The following is a 20,790-nucleotide window of genomic DNA, read 5'->3' as shown; positions in this document are numbered from 1 at the left end:
TATACATAATTTATTGCATAAACAGAACTGTGACTAACATTTTATTATTCATATTATTAAATGTATGTATTTTTATAATTAAAGCATGCAAAGTTCTTTAACTGAAATTTAACTGAGTGAAGGAGTTAAAACTGAGGTTAATTGGATGAAATAAACCACAGGATATAGTCTCGTAGGTATGTGCAATAAGTGACTTAATATGTTTTTGCATGGCAGAAGTAGTCCTAAAAATGGGTTGTGTTTTAGATCTTTATTATCCACAATAATAGTAACATGTTAGCTTTATCAAAGCTAAATTCAAGAGAGGCATTTATAACACAGCTGCACTTTATTATTTGACACCAAGGCAAAATATATTGATTAGACCAATTACTTCTATCGTAAAAAAATAAAATGTGTATCAAAGGTGGAGAACTTCCATATCATCTTTGCATCTGCCCTTCATAAACAGTAACTGACATAATAGCCAATTTTTTTTTTAATTAAGCTGTTATTTTTTATGATGTTTAAAACTGCAAGTCATATGGTACTCTTACTATAGATCTCAAAATGGGTTATAAACAAGATAGACATTTTACAAGTGGGAAAACTGAAGTAGCTGGAAAGCCTTCACTTTCTTTTAAATTCAGATCAGTTTTAAGTTGATATTCAGCAAATATCAGTACAGGCTGGTATCCCCTCGAGCATGTAAGGTGTCCCCGGTTTCTCAAACTCATTGTGATTTGCATAATTTAGTTACCTCAGGATGTGATAAAGGAAATGCTATTTAATTTTTTTTATATTAAAGTTCTTGAGTTCTTAAAATGGGTGAATGCATGCTTTGGGAAGAAAATCAACAGCACCTTTCAGCACTGCAAGGTGAATGTCAAAAATGTGAATGACCCACAGCTTTCCTCAGTACTTACAAGTTCTTTCTTTGAAAGGGACAATTATGCCCAGCATGACTAATATCTTCTAGTACAGATATTTTAATGTTCTATAGATAGAATATAGGTCATAAAAAGAGATAGGACATACATTCCTCTCAGTCCATATACGTCTTCCACTGTACTTCCATCAGTACAACCAAAGACAGCATGTTAATCCAAATGAACTGGCAGATTGTGAATCCCCTCGTTTAAAGTAAACTTGTAATGCATGTGTGTGTTTTACAAAAGTTAAAGAAATACAACTCATTTGGATAAAGGAGATTGAAATCTATTTACCCGCAGTTGTAAATCACTATATGCATTTAAGTTAAAAATTTTCAGTCTGTTTCACCAGTAACTATATTCAGTTGAATCGTCACTGGCTGTGACATTGATAGGCTGTAACAGTACTGTGCTTTTTACTCCAGGGATGAATTTGGCAAGTAAATTTTGGTTTGATATAAAGTAAGCAATAATGGAAAGTACTTACTACAGTTGTCTTCATCTGATCCATCCCCACAGTTATCCACAAGATCACAGACCAATAAACTGTCAATACATGCTTTTGTGTCTCTACACCAGAAACGATTAGCACCTTCACAACTTAATGCTGGAGGTGGAAGAGCACAATTTTCAAATGTAATATCATCAATTGCTGAGACGCCGTCATAAAAACCCAGACTGATTTTATCAAGTGATAATTGGAAAGGACATGGAAGGCGTCCAAGCTGAATGACTGCCTTCAACCATTGATTTCCCTCGTTGTAATATGCCCTCCAAAGGACAGTAGGCTGTTTCAGCCCATCCACAAGCAATTGCATCTCTGCTGCCCCAACTGACCGTCCGTAATTGTAATACCTAAAATGATGAAAAAAAGAAGTTAAGGGTGCAAAAAATGGGTATGGACCACATCACATATAATGGCCAGTATCTTTTCTGTGAGAGCTACATGAAATATAGGAAGTCCACAGTGCCTATTTCCAGTTTATCTGTAATTCAGTCCACTTTCTGTATGATGGTAGGGTAGGCTGCTGTATCAGTCTAGGGCTTATTTCAAGAATCGAAGATTATGAGAGAAGAAGCATACTTCATTAAATTAAACCCCATAACTGAAGAGAGACATTTGCTTTCATATTAAGCAATGAACACTGCTCACTCAGATATATAATATGTTTTTTATAAATTTAATTTAATACATAATTGTAAAGTTTCAAGAAAGAAAAGCAGAACACTTACTGAATGCAAAAGTACACCTATCTGTGCTAGTTATTGTTAACATGTTACATTTTACAGTATTATTGGAGAATCTCAAAGTATTTAAAAATCATAATTACTTAGGTGAGCAATCATACAAAAAAACTGGGAACAGAACCAGGAACAGGACCAATAACTTGTAATTTCCAGACCTACACTCCAATGCCAAGTCCTGAGTCTTTGATAAAAAGATTTTTCCTCTTCCTGTGGCAAATGTATTTGACATTACTGAGAAAAACTGCACTTAATAATAAGCCAGGCCAAACATTTATTTAAACAGTAGCACTACTTTTGACCTTAGTAAATAAATTATCACAGTTTACTTTTTCTGTCCCTCTTTGACAAGATTGCACAAAGACTGAGACAAGATAATAACTGAAAGGGGGTTTTGTTTTCCATATACATAAAGAAAGGATTGGAAGCAAAGCTCCAATTCTTGTACTGGAGCTTTCGCTTAATGATGATACAATCTAATTTTGCATACTCTAGGTGACTCAGGGAGCTACTAGATTTTTGGATGGTTTCCTGTTCTTGAACAAAATTCCACATTTTCAAATTTACTTAACCAAAGTAGAAATGTTAGCAAAATGATTGTGGTATTTGTCTATATGTATGCAGACGCAATCCTTTAATATAATTTTGCTCAAAGCGTGACAACAAAGTCTTCCCATGTTTCAGTTCTGTTCTCCAAGTGCTTCAGCTTATTTCTGCATATTGTTCACAATGAAGACTATATGATTAAAGAATAAAAAGAAATAAACATTGCAGAGGAAGGTGTGTCTATTTCAAACTATAACCTCAATTTCAGTCCAAGAGAAGCAATGTGAGATGATCCATGAATTTGAAATTTAAATTATTTCATACCAAAAGGACAGTGTGCAGTTTGGTCCAGTTTGCCTGAACTTTGGGCTTCGTAGCTGAGCTACTTGTGAAATGCTGCTGCTGTTTTTCAGAATGAACATGAAATGACCTATCAAAATAAAACAGAAAACAACTTTTCAGGTTGAAGAAAGAAAGTGTTTCTAAGGGTTTTTAAAGCATTCATGGCCTCCACTTAAAATCTAATTAAAAAGCAAGTGTATCTACTCCACTTCTCTGTTTCTAGGCCTGGCTTGTCTTACCTTCAGATTTGTTGCAGGTGTGATCCTGAGGAGGAGCTTGCTTCTGAAAAGCTGGTGCAAGAGCACTACTGGAACTTCTTACCCAGTCAAAGTCATCTGCATTTGCAGTTTCAATCCAGCCACAGCTCTCTCTTTCAAAGTCACATACAGCAGCTGAAATGAAGTAAGAGACATTTTACTCATTCTCTGTACATAACATTGCTAAACAAGCTTTGCAGTATGAAAGGGAAATAAAATGTTTCTAATAAGTCACTGGTATTCTAGAAAGAAGTCTAGGAAAGGGGCGTGGGGAGGCAGAGTACAAGGTGGGGGATTTGTTTTAAAACAGTTGGGTAAAACAGCAGTCGCCCAGAAACAACCAAGCCATCATTATATGCAATGTACTCAGTAAAACAAGCCCTACCCTCTAAAGGCACTGCAGCCAAAGCACTCAAAGCAGGTGAGGAGGCGCTGAAAACAGACTTCACAATCCTCACGTTACACAGCAAGAAAACAGAGCACACAGAGCAGTAACAAGCCTTCTGCAAGATCTTTTAGGGAATGGATGCTGGAGCCAGAAATCAAATCCCTTATTTCCTGAATCTCAGCAAGTATGCCAATAATAACAAAACCCTTCCTCTAGTTATAATAGGAATTAAGTTAAATATCAGGTATTACTGAGACACTATGATATTGGTAAAAGGAGGAAATCTCTGAAACACAAATTACTGCAGTGAAAAAGATTTGAAAAACATACTCAAGCTGCATTCTTCAGGTCTTCATTTAAAAGAACAATGATATTTTAGAAAATGTGTATAATGCAAAATAAAGGAAAGAAAGGAGCAGAAGGGTGTCATGTATGAGCAAATGTAAATTGACAAATATTTATTATGTTAAAATGAAGAAACATCAGGTTTTCTCTTCTGCACTTTAAAAAAAATGCTCATTAAATCACAAAATGGTATTTTTGAGTCCTGTAATTATAACAGGCTTTTAATGGAAAACATTAAGAAAATTATTTCAAGATTTTTTTTAAGCAATAATTTTTTTAGTTATATATATAGAATAAATAAAAAAATATTCAGACATGACTATCAGAATCTACCATTCTTTTACAACATCTTACCACAAGTTCCAGTGGCCATATCATTAAGGTATAGAAAATGCATATTTCAGAATCAAATGCAGTCTCTTGGAGAATATGTTTACATAAATGTTTATTTATGGAAGATATAGGAGGTTTCTTGATTTTTTTTTCTTAAGAACTGTGTCACGTTAAGTTATACATAATTTCTTAGAAAGAATGAAAAAATTACTAATCAGCCAAGTTAGCATTATTTTTGGTTAGGGCTTCTAAAAAGACAAGATTCTGTGGATTATTAAGCAAAGCACATAGAAATCCACAGTTAGAATCATAGAACAGAACCATAGAATTGTTTGGGTTGGAAGGGACCTTAAACATCATCTAGTTCCAACCCCCCTGCCATGGGCAGGGACACCTACTACAGCAGGTTGCTCAAAGCGTCATCCAACTTGGCCTTGTTGTTAATGCTGCTTCAAAAAAACCAAATCATTCCACAAATACGGAAGACCAAATAACATTTAAGAGATCAAATAAAATATGAATTCACTATACATATGGTGTATGTGGGTCAGAAATGTCAATGATAAAAAGATGTAGATCAAATGTGACAAAAAAACAGAAGGAAGAAATTTTTTGATAGACTCTTTTGATAGTATAAAATGAAGACAAAAATATTTGCAAATATTCAGGGATCTAGTCATGATGGCAATGACTGAAAATCCACCGACAGAACATAATGATAAGAGAATATGGAGAGCTATTTCTGATTTGCTTTTTGCTTGATAGAAGAAACTGTCCCATATTCCCAGGACAACAGCAACAAAGAACATGACAAACCTTGGACACAGATAGTTACACCAAAAGAGGCAAATAAACAAGATAAAACTGTTAAGTCTGAGCCCAGACTTCTTGCATCTGTAACTTGTAACAGAGACAAAACATAAAAGAAAGGATGCACACCAAACCATACATTTAACTTAAGCATGGATGAATACATTGAGATAAAATAACCTTGAAACCTTCAACTAAATCTCAAAACAACTATTTAACACCTAGGGAAGATACAAGAATAGAGCAAGCTTGTAGAGCCTGGGTGAAATGGACTTGGTTCTTAATGCTTGATAACACTTCAATTACCTAATTGTCCCATAACCTTTTTGACTGGCACTTCCATTTCAGACAGATTATCCAGAAAAAAAGGCTGTTGCTTGGGTACCTCTGTAGTTTCTTTCACAGTGAACACACACAAACTAATCTGCCTTCGCTCCTAGTACTTTATTTTCTGCCTCTCTCCTATTTCTTATTTTCTTACATGCTCTCTTTATACTCTAGGCATCAAGTGGCCCTATAGACTCTGCCAGGCTGTCTTCTCCTCATGTGTTTGAGGAATACGTTGCTAGTTTTCTTAAACTTTGTTTTGTCATCCTTACTGTGTTTTGACATTTAACCTACCAAAATTTGTCATCTTTTCTACCTTTTTCATTTGGACATTACTTCAGCTATTTGTTTGATGCTTTTTTACTTCTAATAGTATCCATGCCACCTGTATGGATATATTTTATTTTGCTGCCCATTTTAGCATCTTTTTTAACAAGCTCCCTCAATAGTCATGAAGGAACCAAAGACATACTGTGAGCATAGCATTTAAGGGTAATGGGCTTTACTGATGTTTTGAAAAAGCTGCCTTTACATCTTCAGCAGACTTAGTTTTCTCTGAGCTGACTTGTTACCACAAGACACAAAAAAGAATTTAAGAAGTCCTGCTGAAAACTGTGTTTAAAAACAAATGTTAAGACATTAGTATTTCTACAAGACTGCAAGTTCATCAATCTCTATATCCCACAAAAATCTCTCCCTGTCTCTTGGCCTATGTCTGTTTATGCAGAATACACCATAAAAAAATCCAGGTGAAGGCATATCGTCATCATTACTGGCTTACAACTTTTTCCTTTACTTAAAGGTTGTTTAAAAAGGCTCGAATATGCCAATAGACTTTACACTTTTTTTTTAATCAGTAATTTTAAGATAAATTTAGGAACTTAGAGCTAGATGTCATAAAGAAGACAGTCTTTAAATCTAGGAATGAAAACCAGTTTAACTCTGGACATACTCATCCTAATAAATTATTTTAACCCCCTGTATAATACAAACACACTGAAAAGTGTTACATCTGCCTTCCCATATTCATGTTTTCTATCACAGCTACTATTTGCTAATGTCATGATGTATACACATTCAAACAACACTGTACTTTGTAGGTGCGCTGGTCTCATTTCTACAGTAAAAAAAATGAATAGTGGTCAATTAAAAAAAATATTGCAAAAGTTCATCAGTAATAAGCAATGCTAACTGGAAAAAAAGACCAAGTCGCTGTTTGAAGGTCGACCACATTTGATCTTTACAAAATTCCAGTTCGAGATCTCCCTTACCTCATTTTCCATCCCCAAATATTATATGCTATAGTTTTGGATAAAAAAATAAAAAAGAAAACTACTTCCACATGAAGGTTTAGAGTAAAAAGTTGAATGTTAACCTAATTTACATGATGATATTCTCATATATATGAAATCACAGTTTAAATCCAACATTTATTTAGGACAGACAGATATGGTAATCTCCTGTAAGGATGGCTAGAGGAAACAAAGCACTCCAGAACAATGTCTTCTGCTAATTTCTGTTGGGAAATCTGCTGCAATAGCCATGAAATTGCAACAGACCTACTTGTGATTTCAGTCATGTGGGCTTTTTAGTAATAGACAAACATGACTTGTCTGTAACACATAGGCCTATATCTCTTATGAAATGAGGAAGAGTTTTGCATGTAAGAGAGGCAAAATATGCAGAGGGAAAAGATTTTGATATAAATAAATCTAGTGATTTCACTGTGCACCTACTTTTTTAACAAGCCAACTGCACTACATGTCTCCTAACACTAACTTAACTGTAGGACTTGTAAAGACTGAGATTTTTACGGGGGAAATAAAATTCTGTGGGTGCACACACAACACTAATCAACCCTGCATCTAACCTAAATATTGCCCACAAAAAATAACTGTATTGTCACATGTAATAGTTACAATTTCATTTTCTAAATAATATCAGAATAATCTTCACTACACAACGCTGATTTTAATGGCAGTCCATTCCGTGCAGTGAGGCAGATATGCAATCATCTAACTAAAGGCAGTTTCATTAACAGCATTTTTAAGTGAAATAGCATCAAAACCCACTGGTTTATTAAACCTGACATTTTCTGGAAATCTTGATTCATACGATACTGTCATTTGCAAATGCTTCTCAGGTTCTGAATGTAAGTGATTGCAGTGTATTGATATGGGAAATAGTCCTAAAGTAGTAAAAGCCTCCAAAATAATCAAATTACATTTGATTGACATTTTCATTGGAAAGATAGCAAATTACATCCAAATCTCTCCTCCATTCAAAAATGATAATGAAGTCTGAAGAGAATTAAATCTCTTAAACAACACAATAACCTGGTGATTTAGGCTGTTGGATACCCAGGTCCAGGTGAAATAAAATTAGAGAAATTTATGTATTATTTAACAAGTGCTTGGCTTTCTACATCCATTAGAATGCTCCTTCTATATAACTGAAGGGGAAAGTTCCTGTTTTTATTGAACTAAACAAAGATAAGATCTGATGGTCATTATTCAGGCCATCTTCTTACTTACCCTGTATTCTTTGCCACTGAAGCTCATGCAATATTCATTGTCACACTGCATAATTTGCAAGAAACTAGATAGGCGTAACTATACAACAACAAGATGTATTTTTTTTGCCCAGAAATATTACATAGACATTTGCTGACAGAAATAGAAAAGTTAGATGCATGACTTCTGGATTCTACAGAAATTCTGAAAGTGTGTGTGGTCTCAGGCAGAAAAATGCCCTTGGTCTTTCCTCAGTGTTCTTCCTTTCCACACCTTATTTCCCCTTTTGCCTATTCCACAACCGTTCTCCTCTGACCCCTTACTTCAGTTTTAGTCTCACTGGAAAGCTGGAAATCATCACCATTTTTCCTCATTTCCCCAGAGAGCTCCTTGCTCCAAGTCCTCTCACGTGGTGTCAGTTCTCTGCCACTTACTGTCATGCTTCACACTGACCCCTCCCAAACCATCACTGCTCCACATCTGTATTCTTCATTCCCATCCTCTCCTTGGTTTATTCTCTCTTACGCAACTTTTAATCTTTCATTATTGTTCTCTCTCCTGACACTGTATCATTGGCTCTTTGACCAGCTGGTCTTAATCCTTCCCCCCCAGCAGCCTGGGTCCTTTCTGCCCTGGCTTCCTCCAGCTCCCTGGTTACTTCTCTCCCACACCAGCAAGTGCAAGCAACGCAGCCTTTGGAGCTATTCCTTGTTCACGGCCAAAGGTGGTTTCCTGTCTCTGTAGATGGCATTGTAGTCCCATTCCTTCCCCATTTAACTTCCTCAAACTGATTGTAAGTTTGCAGTTGTCTATGCACTTCCAGTCTTAGGTCCCTTCTCCAATTTACAAGCTGACAGTCTTTTCACTCCTTGAACTTAAGCCCATACTTATGATCTGGCTGTTGTTCCTGGCCTCACCTTTAAAAACAACTGATTTGTCTGGCTGAAATGAAGGAGTAGCAAACATATAAGACAGACATGTCTTATATGCAAGATTTTGACTCTAAAAATGAGATTTTGGAAGAGTTGCCTTATAACCACAGAAGAATTTTTATGCTTTGGCAAGATTAATAACAGGTAATATGGGGAATGTTTCTTATAATACTAAGGAAATTTTCATTACTTATACAAAGGTAGCCATCAGAAACCCGATAATGTTTATAGTTAAACAATTATGCCACAAAAGTAGTTTTTTAAGAAATGACACATGCATCATTCTCTTTATTTGCCTTCTAAGTCAAATTAAGCTACATAAAACTCTGTACTAACATATAGATTATGTCCAGTTTATTAATTACTTAAGACTAGCTTTATCATCCTTATGCTGCCCTAGAGTGTACAACATAGAAATAACTATTAAATGTATATTTCATTTATAAAGACATAAATACAAAACAATATTATGTGTATATGTTATATTTTAATCCAAATGTAAATTATTTCATATTTATTTTATATATGAACCCATATCATTATTCCTGATAATCCACACCATAAGTAGACAGAGAAAAAAATACAAAAAACAGAGCATGAAGGATGAATTGCCAAAGGTCAGGCAGAATATCAGGAATACATTCATGTTACCAGATTACTTTCCAATCTGATCTTCTTCCCTATTCCATCATCATCATTCTTAGGTAGGAAAAGTGAGCATTTAGACTGCACGAAATGCATAGGATGTAGACCTTAGAAATTATACTGTACATTCATCTTCCAGAGAACAAACACACAATGTGATAGGTATGTTAGGTCACTGCTGTAAATCTGCAGCTTCTAAATGGCAGTTGCTTTTCTGTTCTGCTTTAATGCATGGAAGTCATATATAATACCTTTATAGCCATAGTAAATTCTTCAGCTGTAGAAGAAAAGCTGTGAGCTAATAGTCAGGAGTAACAGCGCTCAAGGAAGACAACATTTAATACTTTTTTTTTTTTTTTGGTTATTTTTCTCAAATAGTCAGGATAAATTTGAATGTTTTTTTTCAGTCCAGGATGTGTTTTTGTAAAATGCAACTAGAAGAAAGAATAATCTCAACAAGTGTCAGTATCAAGAACATGAATGTGGTTCTACGACCAAAGTGGAGCAAACAAATTCACTGGCAGTCTTGCATATGAAGAGAAGTAACAGTTTATTGCAGAATGGGGAGCCCAGAAATCTACACTGAGATAAGGAAGACAGTCCAGGAAGTGGAGATCTTCTACTGAATTCTTCCAGTTCTGACAGAAAGAGCAACTCATTTGAGAGGTAATGAAAATCAAGAGATGACTCAAGGATTGATGCTGAGAGATGAGAAAATTGCATGGAGACCCTGCTTGTTCAGTGGACTTGGTGGAGCCAAGCATCTAAGGAAATCATCTTGCTGGAATTTAAGATAAAAAGATTTAAATGAAAACTATTTTGAAAGATATTTTAAGCCCATGTAATATTTTTGCTTGGTTCTCATACCAAGAGGAAAAACTTACATTAACAAGGTTAAGGAGCATACAATCACCAGCAGATGGAACATCATGGGAAAAAAATGTTAATATTGATGAAAGGAACAATGTAGTTGTAGGTGGTGAAGTGAACAAAACATCTGTGCTTAGCCAAGCTAAGAAATTAGGAAAAGTAGCTGAGAAAAACGAAATGCTTGCATCCAATTGCAAGAATATACATAATAAAACGTAGAAAGTAATGGTACACTACATAAACACGAAGATGGTGAAATACCATTTGAGAAGAATTATAAGAGCTATTCTAATGCTGTAGACTACCAGACTAACATGCTGAAAGGCAAGTGTATTGCTTGGAAACAGTCAACTTGCCAAACTACTTGCAGAGACATTTGTGTACCTACATTCTGCTTCCCACATTACAAGCCACAGTGCTAGCACACACTGAGCCAACTCAGCAGTACAACAATGATTTATAAGTAAGCAATATATCTGGAGCGAATATCACCATAAATATAAAGGCTCCATAGTTTAACCTTTAGCATGGCATTGTTAATGTATCATCTGGGCAAGTGAGACTTAGGTATAATACAAGTTTCTTCGGTCATAAAATTAGAGAAAAAAGAAAATCAGTTGCCATATAGGAAGCTTGTGATTAAGGATAATCTAGGACTGGTTAAAACCTAACTGGACATTTGTCTTCACTTTTAGGTACAACGTTGACATACAAACACAGGCTGAATAGCTAAAAGGAAGGGTGTTTTGAAATATAAATAACGATTTTTGAAGTGAAAACAGTAGAATTTAGTTTTCTTGATTAAAAGCTACCAGTTAACTGCTATCCCAGAGCAGTGAAAGGAATGTTGCATACAACTAAATGTATTTAGAATGTTTTTAATGAAACTGTTGATTTGGAAGTCTTGTTATTTGGTCAGAGAACAAAATCCCAGTGTCTGAGTTTAAGGGTAGTGGGAGAACAATCCAGACTGTCATAACCCAATAATACATAGGAAGGGTAAGCACATTTTGAAGAGAAGTACAAAAACCATGAAGTAATTAAAAAAGCCGTAGAGTATAGTAAGAGTTTCAATGTGAGCAACATGGGCAGGGAGGGAGTAAAGTAGTAAAAACTCTTCTCGGTGGTACACAGTGAAATGAGCAGAAGCAATAGGCACTTGTGGTTGTTGTACTGTAAGGGTGGTCAAACACTGGAACAGGTTGCCCTGAGCAGCTGTGTAGTCTTCATCCTCAGAGATATTCAGAACCCAACTGTGTAAGGTCCTGGGCACTCTGCTCTGGCGGACCCTGCTTTAACTGGATGAGCTTCAAAGACCCCTCCTAACCTCAACTATTCCATGGTAACAGCACAATTTTTTCCCCAACTTCACTTTGGCCCACAAGAGGAAAGATAATCTGCCTAGTGAACATTTAATAGTTATTTCTGGTTTTAGCTAATCGGACAGTTACCTAATAAAACAGAATGCAGTTTCCTGACTTCAAGCTCTGTATTTTTTGGATACAAATCTTTCTAAACAACTAAACCACTGCACACCAGTGCTTTAGCCAAGAAAGTTTGGATACTAAAACTGTAGAGAAATTGCATGAATACAAATAGAAGCTGTAATTATTTCATTTATCTGCTAAAAGTCAGATAGATTTTTGTTTATCTGAGCAGCACCTCTCAAATTTCCTAATAAAAACTATAAAGTATAAGCATGGATTTTGGATTGTATTAGCACCTGTAAAGAAGTTTATGCTTTGTGATGCATAACACAGCACAGTCAGAAAATACTATAAGGATCTTGTCTACAATATTTCAGTTATTGTGGGAATGCTAGAAACCATCATGCTCTATTTAAAAAAAAAAAAAAAAACAAACACAAAAACAAACCCTGAACTAAATATTGCTCATGGCAACTCCCTTTGAAAATGCATCACGACTTTTATAGCATAGTTGATGCTTTAATGCAAAAGCGAGAGACGTGTTTTCAAAGATGGAAAATATAACCATGATTTGTTATGCAAAGCAGGTAATTGAATTAATCAGAAAGACTTTTGAAGCTACATATTAGAGGCCCTGAAATATTTCCAAGCTCCCTTTTTACTGTACGGTGGAGAGGGACTCAGACACATCACCTCCCTCTACTTTCCCACGTGTTAATTTCTATGCAGAGAAAACCCAGCCACATCAAAATTAAGTATACAAAACACAATTTGAATGCGAGTCTGTGACCACTGCATTTTTCATGTTTCCTGTCTCACTGTTTCTCAGGTCTAATTGCAGGACCATCTACCCTTTAGGAAAAGGCATGTCATACAGTGATGCCACAGAATTCCCAAGTTTGCACAAGTGTAACTTATTTTCCTCACATTTTTTTAGCATAAATTTGTGAGAGCATGTGTGCAAAAGTGTAAGCACAAGCTCTTTTTGGTTTATTTTACAATGGCTTCCTGAATCAGCTTTCAATATCTCACAGATTAAGATTTTATTCAGTATAACACTGTACCTGATATTTAGCATCTTAAGAGTTATAAAATAAAATACTGTATTTTAAGCAACACTTTCTACTAAATAATTAATCAAAGACCTTTTTTCTGGTTTTAATGCTAAGAGGGAAGTAGTTGCTACAGAAAATAAAAGGGGAAAAATTCAGAATAGAATCAAAATGAAATAACTATTTCTCAAGAGCTTTTACTTTTAATTAAATTACAACACTTATGAAGTCATGAAAGCCTGGTAAATAGGACAAACAAACATAGTCACAGGAGCCTAACAACCTAGATTTTTTAATTTTCACTTACGACACTTAGCTTCATCATGGCTATTTGAACAGTCAGGTGTAAAATCACAAAATTTGTCAGACGAAATACATTGTCCATCCTCACATGAAAAAAGTCCCGGTGGACAGTAATAAGATGAAGAATTAGCATCTGCGAATTCTGTTTCCCCTTAAAAGTCAGAAAAGAAAATAGAAGTAAAAACATATATTTATAAAATTCTAAGTGCTTTTTATCATCTTTGAATATAATAATGTACTCAGCATAAAGAACACAGCATCACCTATGAAGTGAGATAGATTATATTACAATTGATAAGATACACAGCTGAGATTAATGTCTGATGCTCTTACACTAAGTTTTTTTTATCAAAACCACCTAAAAGTTACACAGCCAGGCTCCAGTTTAGAGGCGAGGTGCTGTGTAGAGCACCCTGCTGTTACCCCTGCAGTCAGGAGCAGGTCTTCCGCAAAAGCTTTCTGCTGTAGCAGTGGTTTCTCTGCCTTCAGCTCAGTGAATGTTCCAAGAAGCCAAAAGTTTGACGTTGCACCATTACTAGCTTGCACCTCAACGTAGACATTAGAAAACACCCCAGATTTCAATGAATGGGGAAACAAAAAACCAAGGACTACTGGTTTTACCTCAGTAGAATTCTGGAAAGAGACCAAGTGAGACAACTGACATGCAGCTTTTCATCTTTTTTGTTTAACTTAGCTTTTTTAGATACTCATACTGCTACCCAGACAGAGCTTGTTTTAGAAAGCACTGCCCTCTAAAAATAATATCTGTGACTGATGTGTGAATAGAGGGGTTGTAGGGAAAATAATTAAAGCAAATTAATGTTTCTTCAAATACCTAGCTACCGTCAGTCAGCCTGTGCATAGGCATCAGAGAAGCCTTAAAAACACAACACTGAAGTTTTCTGTTATACCTTTAAATTTTCCAATAAAGAAAGAATTCAGACATCTGCTGTGTATAACCTGTCAGCGTTACCACTGACTGCGCATGTGTCCGTGCCATTTTAAAAGAGTAGTCGTGAATAGTCAAGAGGACCAGAAGCAGCCGTCTGACAGAAGGTTACATTATTTTATATTTCCATTCGTTGGCACTTCAAGACTACAGAGTGTGAGTACACAGACAAATTTGGTGGGAACTTACTGTATGTTAGGTATTTGACAGTAATGATGGGAGAACCCTCTTGCCCTAAAGATAATGCAGTGGAATTTGCTCTTCAGTAGAAGGTATAAGATGCTTTGCTTCTGTCTCTGCAGCTAAGTGTAAATGTGGGCAGGTGCTATGTAGTAAGTGGTATCTGGAAATTCCCACCACAGCTCACTTTGCAGAACTAGTGCAAACTACTTAGCAGCTACTGTGTAACACAGGATGGAAGTCTTTTTTCCTCAGATGATCCCCTACGTTCTTAAAGGTATCTTGAAGTTGTCAGTCAAATCACGGTTATACGTAACAGATATTGGGGAAAATGTATTGAAAACCACAGAACTTGCCTTCACTTTCTTGGCTGACACCTAGAAGTGATTTATTCACAACTCCACATTCCTCTGTTATACTGATGTCATCAACAGCAACAGTAGCATTTTTTGTTAGAATAGTAGCTCGTAAAATAATCTGTAAAGACAAATAAATAAGCTAGTTCATTAAAGGTGACATGATAAAAAGACATATATATATATTCCTTTATAATTTATGACATCTGCACAGGAAGTAAATACCACCTACAACCAGCTCCAAATACCAGCCAGCAAAAACTACGATTGAGATTTGATCAAAGTCAGAAGTTTACTCCTCAACTGTCAAAGCCATAACTACCTTTACTTATGAAAAGTTATGCAACCCAGATGACCTTGCTTCAGTCTAAACTGGTAAAAGCCATCACTACTTGAATGAATTGTCTTCCTGCTGGAACTGTTAAAAGTTATACTTCTTTTTAAATGAGCTTTTCAGGGTTACCAAATATGATGGCAAAAACTTCATTTGATTGTGTTCATCTATATTATGCCTGCTAAAGTCAGCAGCACGTGGTACCATAAACGTAGAGATTGTAAGGATGCATTTGTAAATACAAGGAAATATTCAGGAGATCATAAAAGGAAATAAAGTTCAGTCATAACTTAGCCGTAATGAGAATTGAGTGCCCTTTCTTTTAGACCATTTTATAAATGTGACATAAAATGAAGAGACCAAAACCAGAATTTTGATTTGCTGAATCCTTATATTTGAGTTTCTGATTCCCCTAACAGTTCCTTTCTAAGTTTTAGTAAAGTGTAGCAGCCTGAGATTATACTGAGATTATTATCAAAATAAAATTAAACTCAAAAACTGCTAATTGTTTCTGTGCTCAGTGCTGCAAATTGAAGTATCTGCACTTCTGCCTTTAGCCAACAGACTTAGGCCTTCACTCTGATCAGCAGTTTTTATAACAAGTTCATTTTTTTAAAAGCTACTACACTATTGCTACTTGATTTTTATTACAACAAGGTGATTCTAATGCATACAATGATGATGTTCTTTAACAGCTACATCTGTTTAACGAGCTGAATGGAATTCTTTTTTATCTGAGCATTAAAGAATAGAAATTCTCTTTTTATATTTCATTATAAAAGTAAATTCTAAATGCCAACTTAGAATAACTTTTGGAAAGCAATGTAAATGTAATTTCCAATTACCTGAAAAGGTAAGTCCTCAGCTGCACTTTCTACAGGAATATTTACTTTTGTCCACTGCATGTCAGGCAATCCTGAAATGTCACGCAATTTTTCCAAACTTCCTTCCAATGCAGTTCTCTTAAAGACAGAAAGCTGGGAATCCCGAGATAACTGGTGCCAAAATCTTACCTGTTGAAAGAGTTTTTAATGAAACACTTTAAAAACTATATCATCAATCTGCAATAAATTCAGTACCAACTCATATACATACATTATAACACAGAATGGTATGACAGGTCTAAACACAGCCTTGGCATAAAAGAGATGTATGAAACTATGACAAGTTGAGGAGCAGTATTATGTCTAAAGATAAAACCATAATTAAAAGTAAAGCTTATTTTTAAAACTTACTTTTAACTTGTATCTATCAACTGCTGCAGACTGACTGATATGACCTCCCTTAACTCTTTTTAGTTTAGTAAGGACTTAGAAACTTCTCAAGGATTATTTATCTTCACAAATGCTGATTATAGGACAGCTTCATAAGTACGTTAATCTCAGAAGTGCAACAGTTGAGGTACTTGAATGAAAGAAACCTTACGATCTTATATTTCCACAATCAACACAAATAAAAACTATCTGACGACAGATGTATAAAATAATCTATTGATCTCCTGAAACAAGTGGATTGACTGGGAAGAAGAAACAACAACTCTAGGTGGATGAGGCTACAAAAAACTGCTAGACAAGCAGAAAAGATCAGAAAACAGTAGAACATCAGTTCACTATGCCTCCTCTGCAATACAGAGTAAGCCTGATGCTTTTTTTTTTTTCTTTTTTTAATACTACCCCAACAAAAATTCAGCTCAGAACTGCAGGGAAGAAACAAGATTTTTCAAACACTAATTTTTTTTTTCCTTCCCCTGAGTCCTTTCTCCTTCTTTACACAGTAGAAGACTAAAATTTCTTCAACTGCAGACTCTTTACTTCCCTGCAAAAGCCTTGATAATACTTAAATCTTCATGAAGGTAAAACAAGAGCTGTAAAAATAGTTCTTCCCACCCAGTTCTCTGCCCAACTTCGTATGATCTTACACTGTGAATCTTGGATCATCACACTACAGAGAGAAAGTTTCCTTTTATTTTTTTCATGTTATATCAACTTTTAAACAGAGTTAAAGAATACAAATCATTTGACTATTAGCCCAAAATGGAACTTATGTATTTTTTTGCAAGACAATAACAAATATGAGAAAACCCATCTTTAGCCTCAGGACAAACACAGATGCATGTGTTAGCCAGCTTTCAGTTAGATGTGAGACAATTCAAGTCTTTTATTTGAGCAACACAGCTGACACAACAGGCTGTACAGGTCATGGAAAGTCATTATATTAGGGACTGTAACAAGCAAAACAGCCTTAGAGGTAGTGGTGTAATTTTTACTTAATTTAATTTATTGTGAATTAACACAAATTTCTAATCTTTGAGAAAAAAGAAAAAAGAAAGCAAACACTTAAACTTGAGAAAAACACCTTTCCTCCCCCTTGCCCAGGCCACTTTAAGTCAAACACTTAGCCTGCCCCCTTCCTAGGCTTAGTTTCCCTAATTTTTGCTGCAGGTTACACTCAGTCTGGCCCAATTCCATTGATGAAGCAACGGGTGGAGCAGGAGGTTGGGCACCTCAGTAATGATTTTGGTCTGCTGTTCTCTACATGTTCCCCTTCTCCGGTCATTACTTCTTACTCTTCTTCCCCTGCTTCAGCTCAGGGCTTTGACAGGCCACAGTCCCTCTGGGGTGTCCCCACCCCAGCATGTGTTGCCCACAGCCACAGTCTCTTCGGGGTGTCCCTGTCCCAGCATGGGGCACCCACAGCTGCAGTCCTCTCAGAGCCATACCTCCTCAGCATGGACCACCTCCTTCTGTGGGTATGTCTCCAGCTGTGTCCCCAACAATGTCCCCTTCCACACCTCTCCTCCTTGTTTGTCCCCAAGAGAATTTTTTTTTTTTTTTTAAGAGAAGTGGTAGTTTAAGAGTACCCAGACTCTGAGAGGAGTCTTTTCTTAGTAAATTATCACATTACAGTCTCTGTTAAAGCTGTAGATGGTTAGCGTGCCAAGTAAGTCGAAGAACAAGACTGATGAATTTGAAAACTCTTTACATTCAAATCATTGCCTAACAATCTGAAAATCATCATGCATCTGGATTCACTACCTGTCACTTCTGGCCCTGAATTTAATCCATAAAATTGGCAAATACACTAAAGACAAAACATCTGTAACCTATGAAGGGAGAGTTTCTTTTTGCTTGTGTTACATAATACAAGGTAGATCAGTGGTTAGGTAATATTCTTGTTACAACACACTGTTACTTTTTAGTATCTTCTGGCTTCATGGCTAGTGGACTTGTCTCTCAATTTCCCATTGCGTTTCTTTTTTCCCCACTCATGAAAATTGTATTATATAAGATAATCTCAAGATTTATTAATAAATTAAAAGACTTTCATGTAACTTGTTTTCCCCACCAGAAAGCTTAAGGAATACAAAGCAGCAGGCATACAAACACTTTTCAAAATAAGCTGTTTGAAGAACTACACCGTAAACAATCTAGATGTAAGTTTTATGTTTATCAAACAGCTTTTCAGACAAATTTGTGTTTTCATTACATAAGAAATAAAATTACCCTCCTTCTCTATGTCTGCATGTTCTACTTTACAAAGACTACTGTGTCCATTAAAGCGCCATGAACAAAGATCTAGGACTAGAAATTTGCTTCTACAACTCCAAAATCTTGAGCTAAATGAAGATGTTTCCTAGCTAACATCTACAGAAAGACTCAGCTACAAGAAGCTGCAGAAAGAAGTTACTTCTAAGCCTCAATTAACCAGTAAGGCACAATATAAAACTGTTATCCGTTAACTACAATTTTCTTCCTTTTTTTTTTTTTTTTTTTTTAATAACTGGAGCCAAAGAACTTGTAAAGCTATTAATAAACATAGAACTCTTTATGTAGATCCTTTTATCCTCTCAGTGGGACATCCAACAGAGGGCAACATCCCACATTCATACGCAGAGAGCATAACACACCAATACACATCCTAACGAGCAACCCCCACTCCTTGCTCTTTCCCAGAAATAAAAGTCTGCAGGGAAAATGTGGCAGAAAGCCAGGCTTCCAGTCTTCAGAAACACTCTCTTTTCAGACATGTATAGCTGGATAAGAACTTGCCCTAATTTTTGTTGAAACTGGGAACTTTAAAAACATTCAATACGTGCATACTTAAAATTAAAAAATGGTTTACACTCTGACTTTGAACTAGAGAAATATATGTACATCCCCACTGTATTCGTATTTATTTTGAATGCAGACCAAACTCTGCAATAGATCTAACCAGAATGATTCATTGATTCACATACCTACTGTGCCCAGTTCGCCTTAAGGGGTTCTAAGATAAATTAATCTGAACCTGAAAGGTGTTTATCTACTCAGGATCAAAGTCTACAAAAGAGATACGAAACTGCCTGAACAAGTGCACTGTGTGTACAAAGCCTGTTGGTATCCCAGGAGTGATGCAACACGCAGGGCTTTGATGGGATGCTGTGAGGCCACCTGTGTTCCCTGAAGCAGCATTCTGCTTCATTTCATTCTGCATCTATTTTATTTCTGATTCTTTACAACACTAAGAAGCCATGTGAAGATTAAGAGCTGAAAGAGTGTATTAAATGACAGCAAGGTGTTGCTCTTAAGTTGTTTAAGAGAATTCTCCTTTTCCACTGCAAGTTGCAACCATTCAGCTGATATCTGGGAACTCATCGATGTGCAATAGTGCAAGTCAGCTACAGTCTCAAGCACAAAAGGTTTATCTAAGCCAACACTTGTTTCAGGTCCCTTACACTAGAAAAAACCTAAGAAGCCTAGGACCTGCTGGAGTACAATTCTGCTATTTGTTGGGCCTTCTAAGTGCAGTTCCTCCACACATTGTTTTCTGCCATTTTTATTTTTGAAAAAAAGTTTTCCTAAGTGAAATTACAGTTCTGTTCTATATTGAGTCTGAAAAATTAAGCAACCCATCCAAATTTTATTTTGTTTCTCTAAAGCCTCTTTTTGCCACTGAACAAAATAAAATTATTTTGGCAAGATTTGCCTATCTTTTCCTCTCTGTGACTTCTTAAACCAGGAGGCATTATGCAGTAGCAGAAAAAACATAACATCATAACTACACAACTTAGCTTCTCCTCACTATGGCATAAGCTTTGAAAAGTTATGGAATAGAAAACAAAAAAAGCTTCAGAAAAAAAACCCAACAGACTTATAAAACTGTACAGCATCTAGTCATTTTATTCAGTGGCCAAAAGTACAGATAAAAATACAGTTAGGAATGTTTTCTTGTATGTATATTTCTGTAAAAATATAATTATATATATTTAATATATTTCTTCAAGTTCTGTTTTGAAAATACATATTTTGTTGAAAATTCCAACATTCTGATTATAAAACTGTATTTTCATCTTTCATAGAAGTCTTTTCTATGTTTTAGCACTCCTGACCCACTTTTTTCAGGTAGCTTTCTAGTTTCTCAGATCAACAGCCATACTGGCTGGTTGCTTTTGCATTCCCCTGCAGACCCACAAGACATCTGACAAAAAAAAAAGCATTTCAAGGTGAACTCTCAAGTACTGCACTGATCAGCTTAAAAAACATCCTCCTCAAACCATCAATTAAAATTTAGTACGTGTCTGGAGCGTGGTAGCTAATTCTCTCCAGTCACACCAACATAGTTAATCTATATAGTGACTTCAAACCACAGGTCTCCTGTTAATGGACATTGCATATGTGAGTCTTTCCTGCCTATAGATGACAGCATGGCTCTTCATCAGCTTTTGCTCAAAGGGCAGGCTGCTTTG

The 20,790-nt window shown here is 35.8% G+C and overlaps 1 protein-coding gene across 1 annotated transcript in view; it reads right to left on the bottom strand.

Moving 5' to 3' along the window:
- The window catches only part of MALRD1 (MAM and LDL receptor class A domain containing 1), a 296,114-nt gene that overhangs the window by 231,508 nt on the left and 43,816 nt on the right, over nucleotides 1–20,790 (bottom strand). The window contains exons 12-17 of the mRNA XM_041122748.1: nucleotides 15,911–16,078; nucleotides 14,732–14,852; nucleotides 13,251–13,397; nucleotides 3,284–3,436; nucleotides 3,027–3,132; nucleotides 1,399–1,766 (exon numbers count right to left, since the gene is read on the bottom strand). Of these exons, the coding sequence (XP_040978682.1) occupies nucleotides 1,399–1,766; nucleotides 3,027–3,132; nucleotides 3,284–3,436; nucleotides 13,251–13,397; nucleotides 14,732–14,852; nucleotides 15,911–16,078 (1,063 nt within the window). The remainder of the gene's footprint in view (nucleotides 1–1,398; nucleotides 1,767–3,026; nucleotides 3,133–3,283; nucleotides 3,437–13,250; nucleotides 13,398–14,731; nucleotides 14,853–15,910; nucleotides 16,079–20,790) is intronic.

The sequence above is a fragment of the Aquila chrysaetos genome, chromosome 3 (assembly GCF_900496995.4).
Source record: "Aquila chrysaetos chrysaetos chromosome 3, bAquChr1.4, whole genome shotgun sequence".
Classification (NCBI taxonomy): Eukaryota; Metazoa; Chordata; class Aves; order Accipitriformes; family Accipitridae; genus Aquila; species Aquila chrysaetos.
Note: the sequence above shows the minus strand (reverse complement) of the source record. Positions and strands in the feature narration are given on the sequence as shown.